Here is an 11,523-nt window from a genome sequence, read left to right as displayed (position 1 = left end):
GTTTAACTTTTATTTTTCTGACTGCTTTAGTTTGCTTGTGATGTCTCATCAATCTGATTCATCCTGAACTGACTTCCTGGCTGTTTGCCGTCTTTTAATCGTGTTTTTTTGTGTGTGTGTTCATGTGTGTGTGTGTGTGTGTGTGTGCGCGTGTGCATGTGTGTGTGCGTGTGTGTGTGTGTGTGTATGTATGTATGTGAACGCATGTGCTTTATGTGCTGTGACTGCGCACAGTGCGGTGAAGGACCGATGCCGGGCTGTAGCCCCAGGCTGCTGAGCTGAGAGGGAGAAGCAGGAGGATGCAGTGGGTCACTCTGACAGTGGCCCTGGGGTGTGTGTGTCTGTCCCGGGCGTCGCACACCCCCACCACTACCCCCACCTCCACACACACCCCTCTGGTGGACAACTCTGAGGAGGAAGTGGACGAGCCGTGCTTCGAGCCGTGCACGTGCGAGGTCAAAGAAGGCGTGCTGCACGTGCACTGTGATGGGCGGAGCTTCACTAATGTCAGCCAGGTACTGTATCATCCCTGTTCATTTATCCAGCAGCGCATGTGGAACTGCACTTTATTGTGCTCATTAACGTATTAACATACCGTAGCTCCAAGTCTAATATCCTGTCTCTTATGTGGCTTATGGGTGTTTCTTACTGTTAAATTCATGTAATTAATGAGATAACTAATCAGACCTCTAATTAATCATTCAGGTGTCACAGTCTTGGGTTCGCCCTTTCAAACTCAACCTCCAGAGGAACTCTCTGAGGCGTCTCTATAGCAACGGGTTTCAGCACCTTGGCAACGCAGTGTCGATAAACCTTGGCAACAATGCGCTCCAGGACATCAGAGTGGGAGCTTTCCACGGGCTGGCCAAACTGAGACGCCTGTACCTCCACGAGAACAAGCTGGAGGTCTTCAGAAATGATACCTTCGCTGGTTTAGAGGCTCTGGAATACCTCCAGGTAGGGCTTGAGAAGATAATCCATGTGGAGAATCCATGATTGACAGGATTATTGACATATTCACCCATCGATGCGATCAGTATAGTAAATTTCTAGCAAGTGGCTTGAATTAATGAATCTTCTTATGATGTCTGTGCATTTTCAAATGGAGAGCCTCAGCTCTGTGCTGCATGCAGTCTATTTTTTCCAATCCCAGCAATAATATGTTCATCCCATTTTCTCTTTTTACCTTCAGGCCGACTACAATGTGATCAAACGAATCGACAGCGGTGCTCTGAGGTTCCTTTACAAGCTCCGGGTTCTCATCCTCAATGACAACTTGATCCCTGTCTTGCCTGCTCATCTGTTCAGGTTACATTCTGATTATTTCACTGCAAAGCTTTTAAAGGAAGCCGGGGCTCATCAGTAGAAATATCAGTGTCAGACACAATTAGCCAGTCTCTACTGTTGTCGAATTAATATTTCAGTGGCATGCTACATCATATCATAAAAGATGGATTAATCATTAGATAAAAAGCAGATTTCTCAGCATATGAAAGTGTGAACCTTTATTTTCTCTTACTATTACATTGTTCTTTCATCTAACCTAGCTAACTATCCCCCCTCCTCTTCCTCGTGCTCCAGATCGGTGTCTCTGACTCATCTGGACCTGCGGGGAAACCGTCTGAAGAGCCTGGCATATGCTGGGACCCTGGAGTATGTTGGTCGCTCCCTAATGGAGCTACAGCTGGAGGAGAATCCCTGGAACTGTGGCTGCGAGGCAGTGCAGCTACAGCAGTGGCTGGGTCAGATCCCCTACACGGCTGTAGTCGGGGACGTTACCTGCGAATATCCCTTCCACCTTCACGGCAAGGACCTGAGGGAAATTCCCCGTAAGGAGCTGTGCGCTGCCCTCCCAGATAAAGATTTACAAGCAGAGGGGGGTGGTCCATCAGCAGGATCAAAGCCCCAACATTTGCCCCCGAACTCTAAACCCAACTCCAACCCTGGGCGAGTCAGGCCGACTAAACCCTCTTCCATGGTTCACGGCTCGCGCCAGAACACTCATACTTCCTCCACGTCGTCGTCTTCTTCCTCAGCAGAGCGCAAAGAAAGGGAGAGGCAACCAAGGCCGACTAAAAGGCCTCGACCCTCCAGAACATCCCCGACACCTCGCAGTCTGATGCCCAACCAGAATCCCCCCGTGGCCGGTTACCAAACACGACCCCCAATCCCCATCATTTGTCCCCTGGGCTGCACTTGCAACCTGCACATCACGGACCTGGGCCTGACTGTCAACTGCAAGGAGAACGGCTTCCTCAACGTGTCCCAGCTCACACCTCGGCCTCTCAATGGCCGCAAGATGTACCTGAGTGGAAACTTAATCCAGAGGATCTACCGCACAGATTTCTGGAATTTCTCCAGCCTTGACCTACTTCACCTGGGGAACAACCGCATCTCTTACCTCCAGGAGGGGGCCTTCTCCAGCCTGACAAGCCTAAGGAGCCTCTACCTGAACGGGAACAACCTGGAGAGGCTCAGTCCACACATGTTCCTGGGGCTGCAGAATCTGAGGTAGGATTTTATTGAGTTTTTTTTTTTTTTGGATCACTCGCAGCGCTTCGAGGCTTCGCTGCACTTCAAACAAATTTATAAACTGAAGCCACACGTCAGCTTAAGCATTTAGACATTTGTTTATAAGTATGTGGAAATTAATTTCACTGTAATACTGGCAAAGCACAGACCAGAACATTTTGATTACCATTATGCCGGAATTTGATTGAAATGAAAAGGTGCCCATTCTCTTCCAGGAGTGTCATTTGTTAGTCACGCTCTCGATGGCATGCTTCAGTTGAGGTGTGAGTCTGGTATGAGTGACAACGTGAAAATGAATGTTTTTTTTTTATTGTATTTGCATACAGAGGTGTTAATAAGGCGGTGAGACGTCTGGATGATGCCAGGAATTTGCTCTAAAGGCTTATTATAAAAACAAGGCGTCAGAATGATGCGTATGTATCATTGTCAGAATAAGCTCACAAAGATAATTCCACTACAAATGATGTACACAGCAAACATCTACTGGAATGGTATTTGTTCAGTGAGCTAAACATCGCAGTGTTTGATTAAGGCAACAGGTCAACTTTCATCAGTACAGTATACGGTATGAAGGAGAAGATCTGTGCCATAATACGTTTCTATTCAGAACATCATTTAGCCTTTCAGCTCCACTGTCTCTATATTTCAAAATAAGGTTCAGAAAATGTACAGAACCATTAATCTGACTATTGTCAATAATGAAGATCCTCTCAGGACATTAAAAACGGTCTTCCTCTTAACCTCTCGTTAGACTTTGTTAGTGACTCTAGGGCAAGTGAGCGGTGAGTAATTTAAACCAGATCTATTGCTTATTACAGCAATGAAAGGATCACTAACATGCAAGAAACGCTACAGTCACACTTAATTCTTCCCTAAATTCATACTGATTTCTATTATTGAAAAGAAACCTTCAAAAAATTCAGTGTGTTAAATTTTGACACGAGGATCACGCATGCCAGCGCAAGTGTAATAAGTCATCAGTGCAAAATTGCACAATATCATTTGACACTGAGCAGCTCATCAGCTCAAGTTCAGTCAAAGTTCAGATTGAATCACATTTCTGGCATGACTTACATAAATATTAATTCATGCCATGATCATGCTGGGGCACGGGAGTGGTAAATTATGCTCAGAAATAAATCTATTTAAAGGTGAAAATTCCTTCTATTTATCTATACAAAGCAAAGACAAAGAAAAGTAATGTTTATTTCATGTATCTTTACTGTCAGGTATCAATAAATCCTGAGATGCAGTCCTTTAATATAACCACGCTCCGTTTATCCTCATATTTCCACTGTTCATCATTGCACGTATATAGAGGCCCTGTAACTGTCCTCTCCACTCTTTAGGTTCCTTTATTTCGAGTATAACGAGATCCATGAGGTAGATCCTGGGACCTTCGACTCAATGCCGTCCCTCCAGCTGTTGTTCCTCAACGCCAACCTGCTGCGGAGCCTCCCCCTCGGTGTGTTTTCTGGAGTTAATCTCGCTCGACTCAATCTAAGAAACAACCACCTTCTGCAGCTCCCTATGGAGGGCGTGCTGGAACACCTCACTGGACTGGTTCAGGTTGGTGTAAAACCTTTGATTGTATTCGCTAAGATTATTTAGGGGGTTTCGCTGCATGCTGATGCTTGATAGAAATAATTTTGATGTGCTAACCTGCTGATTTGTAAATGAGTCAGATACCTGGCATGAAGCTTTCGGCAGATTTAGGCCAAATAACGTGCATTTTGTCGAGTGACAGTGGCGGGATGAAAAATGGGAGATTATTGAATTGGATCGCCCCTGTTGATTTACTAAACGAAAGTGTGCATAATTATACAGAGTATGTTCATTTTGCATGTCAGACGATGAGATTAAAATAACTAATAGATTGCCAAGACACATAACATTATCACAGCTTGATGAGTGAACAACACAATCTTGGATCGAGCCGTACCCGCGTCTGAAAACTTCTGGCAGCCCCTGATCTCCTGGCCTCTGGCACAGCTGCGGTTCTCTTCGTCATCTGCATCGTCTGTTGTTTTGAGAGCTCTGCTGTGGCATGTGGGACTATGGTTGTGCCTCAGGTATCCTAATTGGAAAATTGCAATCGGCTCCATTTGCATAAGTGGTCTTAATAAATCAGGAGCTAAACTGGAGAAAGCTGAACCCCTCAAGTTTCCGAGCAGATCTGTAATTAACGCACCTCGTTGTAAATAGACTATACACCACACTACTATGCTGAATTCAAATGCCTGTGTGAGACCTTACCTTGCACATTTAACTGCAGCATTATGTGACTAGTTGCTGCACGGTGCACAATGCGCCGATAAGGACGAACCCAAGGTATTACATTTTTTCATCCTGCCTCCTCTCACTTCAGCAAATTTAGTGCACCAGGCTTTTCTTAGACAGCCAGAGTAGAAAGAGGTACGGTGGGTGTGGATTAGACTGCATGTCATTGTGAATTTCCGTTTTACTTTGCTCCGTGAAAAATTCCCAATCCTAGGTAGTGTGGGAGAGACTGGCTGTCTCTAAATGTTTGCTCAGGGGAAGGACGACGGTGGTTTATGGAGCTGGAGGAACCATGTAAAAGTGTATTATGTTTATGTGCTGTTATACGCCTCTGATGTCCTAGAGCATTAAAGCATTCACCAAATGGAAGTACACCGTGTGTGCCATATTCACGAAGCCCAGCGGTATCGCCATTGTAGTCCGCAAAAAACCTGTAGAGCGGTAATTGAATTTATTCATTTACCAGGGTTGTTATTCCTCTAACAAAGCCACATTAGCGCTGCAGAAAATAATGTGACAATGATATCACCTGTTGACTTACTGCCGGCCCTGTTTTGAAGCTTGGGAAGTGGGAATTCTGGCCGCTGACATGTGTTTCTGGAGCCAGAGTTTGCACAGTAAAATCAAAGGGTAACACAGATGGAAGCAGGGTGAAGCTTGCAGCTGCTGTAACAAAAGAAAAGCAGTTTTGATAATAATAAAGCAGCAGCATGTTTAGATGCATCGTCGCCATCGAGAACAGGATTAAACCGTTGCACCCACTTACACTGATATTTTTGAAAAAATACCTCCCTGATGTGGATGTTATTAAAAAAAAAACCAGTAGTGATACATAAAATTTAAATTGCAAGTGAATGTATAGCAACGCTTGTAAAAATCAAGTTAGGGGAATCCGAATCTGAGTCTACGCCAGAAATATGTACTGTTCAGGAATATATATTTCCTTTTCTGTAAATGCAAAAACATGTTGTGCAGCAGGGCAGCTCGGTCTCATCATTGCCAGCTGCAATGCAGAAACTTGCCCCTGGCCACATCTCACCTTGTGTGATGTCAGATAGAAAAAAAAAAAAACAATGCTCATTCCAGAAAAAACTGATGAAAACAACACAGTATTCACCAGGGGCTGGTTTGACAGGAAACCATTTAGTGCCTAAGTAATATTCACCTGATTAATAGTTTTAATTGAGTCTGTGTTTATGCATGTACTAAAGGGAACAGTTTGACATTTTGGGAAAAACACACTTATTTGCTTATGATACCAATCTCATATCTGCTCAATATGAGGCTACAGCCAGGAGTTAGCTTATTACTGCAGCAGGAAGACTGGGAACAGGGAGCAATATATCTCTTTGTTTAAAGGTCCCATTCGGCAAAAGTAAGGTTTCCATTACTTTTTTCTATAAAGTAGGTCGAGGTGGTTTATAAGTACTGTGAAAGTATCAAAATGTCAATCCACAGAGGAATGCTCACAGCCCGTATTCACAATCTGTGCCTTTAAACGAGCCATCATGACTTCTGTACGGTTGTAATAGCCCAATTATACTATATATACAGTAGATAGAAAGTGCTACTACAGTTATTCCGTGGCTGCAATGGCGGTGCAGAAATGCTGACCAATCAGAGTAGACTGGGCTTTTTCAGGAGGCGGGCTTAAAGAGACAAGCGCTAAAACGGAACATTTCTGACAGAAAGTTACAACATTAAAGCACGTAAACATGTTCTAGTTGAAACACAAAATACAAGTATGAACCTAAAAACAAGCATAACATTTATATTCACCTTTTAAAGATTAAAAACAACATGTTGTCGCGGTGTCATATGGGGTTCAACTTATGTTTCGTCAAGCTAAACAGACTGAATAATCAACATCACTGACCGAGTCAATAGCAGTGGAAGAGCTAAGTATGTAATTTCCTGGTTAGAAACAATCACAATGTCATAAGTCAGTCATAGAAAGGTGGCTGATGAGTCAAAGGGCTGGTAAGTCCCGCCCCCTGTAATACGGCCTCCGGTAAACCCCATGGGACCTCAGAAAAATTTACATCTGGTCCCAGTGATTATCCGTCCTGGATTACACGTATGATGTTTGCAGAATTAAATGATCATTTTGTATCACGTTATGAATTTGACAGTGTTGAACAGGATTGTGTCCTCTCTTTGGAAGAACTGTGAAGAGAGACAGCCACGGTCCGCAGCACTCAGAGTTGAGAAATGGAGGGAAAGTGCGATGTTGTAAAGTCACATAGGCGACATGAAATGTAGTCATTCTCATTGCGCTTTTATCCAGAGCCTTTCACTGAACAATCTCACAATAAACTGTCAAACTCTTAACAGGAAAATTCATTTAATTCCGACAATGCTTGAAAAGGAAAGTTTCGTAGATTTTTAGACCAGCAACAAACTGAAATCTCGTATATTTAAGTGGTGTTGTTGTCTCTTTGCTTAAAAACATTAACAACAAGCCACTTAGTGTGTGACATGAATCCTTGACAAAACTCATTCAAAATGTCCACCTCTAATACTTATTACTTACTGAATGTTAATGTTTCTGTTATTATAGCCTAAAGTTTTGCTATTGAAGCTAATATTCACAGTTAGCAATGCTGCTAAAGCCGTTAGCAGCTAGCCAGAAGCTAAAACATTGAGAGAAGAGCATGGGCTTAACAGCATTAACATTGATTAAGTCTAAAACTCGATTGTTATTGTGGTTACAGAGGTAATTACACCCATGAATGTCCTCACCAGATCACATCTAGTCCTTCTATTAAAAGATTACCTGTCAGTACAACTCTTGCTTCTTAAACCGGCCGTTATTTCCAGTTGGTTGGTTTTCGTCCTCCTGAACACAAAAGCAAATCAGTGGATATGCAAAGCAAGTTATATTATTTTATAATATCAGCCAATATTTCACTTGAAATTGCATAGCATGGCAAAAACACAGCCACCGCAGGTGTTTTAGAAAGAAATATATTAGCTCAATAAAAGGCTTTTAGCAGTTGTGGAATTTGACCGGTCATCTGGCAAGCATGGCGATGGATTTTCTATTTAAGGATGGAGGATCTCATTGAGAAAAGGCCAGTACTTTTACAGTTTACTACAAAACGTCTCACTCCACTTCCTTACAAAATAAAGGCACACTAATCTCAGCAATAGTATTAATAACAACCTTGGATGATATAGACATGGTTGATATTGGCTTATCATTGCAGTATTATTTCCGTATCTGTTTGATTTGATATTTAACCACAGGTGAAAGTTAAGCACATTTTCATTCCACTGAGTCCGATGTTTCTAATCGTGTGATTATGTTTTTGCAGGGGAGTCATGTTACGTTACTTTATTTGAACAGGGATAATGCACAAAGAACATGAATCTTAATATATAAGACAAGGAGAGATATGATGTACCAGGTTTTAGCTATTTTCAGACTGTGTAATACAAAGGTAGAATAATAAAATAGTAAGAAAGATGAGAATGCAAGATTACACACAAGACTAAAGATTAGAAAGAATACAAAAAACCCTCCATCCCCCAACACACACAGGATCATATACAAGACTAGACATTAAAAAAGAACAAAATACATCCTCCTATCCTAGTTTTGAGCATGTCATGTGACAGAGTTTGGTCAAGATAAGTTGTTAGTATTTATTTAAATATGAAAATCATGAACCACAACATTTGTATTTGAGAATCTTGTCATTATATGGTTATATATGGAGAGATATAGAGCCATGATATTGTATAAGCGGCGGAAATATTATTATTATTATTATTATTATTATTATTATTATTATTTTTAAATATTCTTCCCGTTGTGTGTGATTTACAAAAAAGACATAACTTCCTGTGCTCATTCTGTTGTATTTTTCTGCAGGTAATAGCACAAAGATACTCATGTCTACATACTTTCTATAAAACTTTTTGACACTCTTCAAACACAGAAAATCCGGTTATCTAATATCGCAGCATTAAAAGCCAGTGTTTGTTTTCCCTCAGAATAAAAGATCAAGGCCCTCTTTCTAGACTTACCATGTTGCACTGATGTTCAGAAATCATACCGAGGCTGAGATGTCAATTTCTCTACCGACAATATAGCCTCAATGGACCAGAAACTCTTGCACTTTGCTTTTACTACCACTCTCTCTCCACCTACATGAAACACAAACTGCTCGATAGAACAAGTTCATGCACCTTCTCAAGGGGTTGTTGTTGTCACTCTGGGAAATATGGAAAATCGCTATCTGAGGTATAAGACGAGGCGGGCAAAGGGTGCATGAGTATACTATGAAAGTGAATTACAACACTTCAAAAAAACGAAAAAACCTCCTGGAATTCACTCAACATCAGAAACTGATGAAATCTAACGATGTAAGAGTGTTTATGAGTGAATTGCTTTGACCCATTTTCAGGCTTTGTATGTATGACATGTTATATATACATGCAGACAAGGAATTATAAATGTGGCTTATGCTGCAGATTCTTCTTCTAATGCAGTCTTCAAAATACAATGAAATATATTCATCAGTATGGAGAAGCCTTGGCAAGCTGAAGTTCAGGGTCGTCTCATCACCAGAGACGAGAGCAAAAATCTCTCAAGCAGAACATCCAATACCTGCTTATATTGATTATATATCTGTGAACTAACTGGAGCAATTCTGACGACTGACAGGATATTGCTGTTTGGGAAAAGTGATCAATTACAAGACACACGGCTGAGAACATGCTGAATTTCTCCCCTGGAGTGAGTTTTTTTATGGCTCCCAAGAAAATTTCGGAAAATTATGGTTTGATCTTTGATCCGCGCCATAATGATAAAAACCCACAAGAGGAAAATGTACTCCTGCGGCTAAGGCTTGGCGGTTAGCATTCCGATTTGATGGCATTATTTAAATCAGGCTGAATATACTTTATGACAAGAGAGGGGTTTTTGTGTGTTTCTCATGAATTTCTTCCTGATTATGATAACAAGAAGCATCAAAACTGTAACATTTAATCTAAATTCTAGTGAATATGTGTGTGTATACTGAGTATACTGTATTATAATGATATAGAATTATTTACATACTGTCTATACTCTCCGTCTTTTCTCTCTGTATATACGCAAGCGCCTGTCAGACTAACCTAGGGTCTATAATGTCCCTCCAAAAGAGAGCTCTGACTGACAAGTTGACAGGAAATCACACACTAGGTGACCAGGCGTATAAATTGTGTAAACAGTGTTAGACATGTTGGACAGATGCTTGCAAAAGAGATTGGGATAGAGCCCTTGGGATCTACGTGAGAGCAAACAGTACCTGGAATAAAATGCTTCAAGAATTTCAACCAGATGGAGAATTGTAGTTATAAAAGTTATAAATCTCCAAAATACAAGCTGACATTTTTAGTCATATAGTGTCGATTTAAAATGCCACCTTGTTTTTTTTTTAATGTGCATTCATGCTAAATTTGCCCACAATGATGCTCAAACATTGAAAACTACACTTTTCAGTGGACCTTTAATATACTGGAAGTGTTCAATCTGAGTTAAAACTGCGGGAGAGTGTTGTCTCTGCTCACCCTCCAGTCGCAATTATGTCATTAAGAAAACCACACAAAAGCCCACAGTGGGACAACTCCAATAAAGTGAAGGAGCATCCTGTTGTTCAGTACGAGGCATGGGGAAGCAGTAATACCATGGCTCTCCCAGCAGCAATGCTGAATCATCTCAAAAGGCATCCATCTATTTCTGCAAGCCAGGGTGTTGGCCCAACCAAATTAGCATGACAACATTTGTGCGAGCTCCTTGGAAGTGTGACAGAGAGAATATCAGCTTTCATTGCCAGTGTCATTGCTAAAGATACGGGACAGATCAGTTCGGCAGACAATACAACGCGATGTGAGTGATTCTCTTTGTGCATAATCTGCTTTGCTCCTTTCAAAATGTGGCAAAGTGAATATTTGAGTTTGTTTTTAGGACAAGCAATCAATAGCTGGCAATGGGAAAATGGATTTACACACATACCTATTGGATTATAGCACAGGGAAGAGTTGCATCACATCCTGTCTATTGTTAAAAACAAAGTAATGTGATGCTCTTGTGTGCTCGATACACAAAACCTGCTGGTGAGTTTAGTCAATAACCACTTATGTAAACTCTGAGCGGTCTTTATTGTTCACTAAACTATTCCTATAACCTGTTGTAGCACTGAAGTACATGTGTGAACAAGTTTTATAGAGAGCACTTGTGGGTGGTACAAGTTGAATTGGTCACAGCTCCGTTGTCTTCTAATATTAAGAGTATATCGTTCCTGTGCACAGCCATTGAGGAAATGTAAGCACTTCAGTGTTTTGAGGACCCTATAATGACACTATTTAGGTTAATCAGTACTTTACATTACCTGCATATTTTTTTAAAATCATTTTAAAATGCTTGCCATCGTGGATAGCTGTATTCTATTATGCAAATGGAGTCGTTTTCCATATATTCTAGCTGGTGAAAGGCAAAGGTAGCAGAAAAAACATCATTTCTCTTCTTGTCATCTTATTAGAATGCCAGCTACTGGCTTATTCTTCAACATAAGAGGCAGTTACAAAGTTACTAATATATATCACTAGGATGTCAGCAAAATTATCTATTTGGTGTTTACACACCGCAAAGTGATTCATGAATTTGCATTGCACGTCAGACCAGTAATTAGTGTACTCTCACACAATGACAAATCGCTGTGG

General features: G+C 41.2%; 1 protein-coding gene across 1 annotated transcript in view; it reads left to right on the top strand.

The window, feature by feature from the left end:
• Window positions 1-275: 275 nt before the first annotated feature.
• Window positions 276-11,523, top strand: part of LOC310954793 (SLIT and NTRK-like protein 3) — a gene marked incomplete at its 3' end in the record, with an annotated part of 12,401 nt that continues 1,153 nt past the window's right edge. Inside the window, exons 1-5 of the mRNA XM_083924476.1 lie at window positions 276-515; window positions 706-957; window positions 1,193-1,308; window positions 1,582-2,511; window positions 3,882-4,101. Of these exons, the coding sequence (XP_083780602.1) occupies window positions 300-515; window positions 706-957; window positions 1,193-1,308; window positions 1,582-2,511; window positions 3,882-4,101 (1,734 nt within the window). The 5' untranslated portion in view covers window positions 276-299. The remainder of the gene's footprint in view (window positions 516-705; window positions 958-1,192; window positions 1,309-1,581; window positions 2,512-3,881; window positions 4,102-11,523) is intronic.

The sequence above is a fragment of the Echiichthys vipera genome (genome assembly GCF_963691815.1).
Source record: "Echiichthys vipera genome assembly, chromosome: 12".
Lineage (NCBI taxonomy): Eukaryota > Metazoa > Chordata > Actinopteri > Perciformes > Trachinidae > Echiichthys > Echiichthys vipera.
Note: the sequence above shows the minus strand (reverse complement) of the source record. Positions and strands in the feature narration are given on the sequence as shown.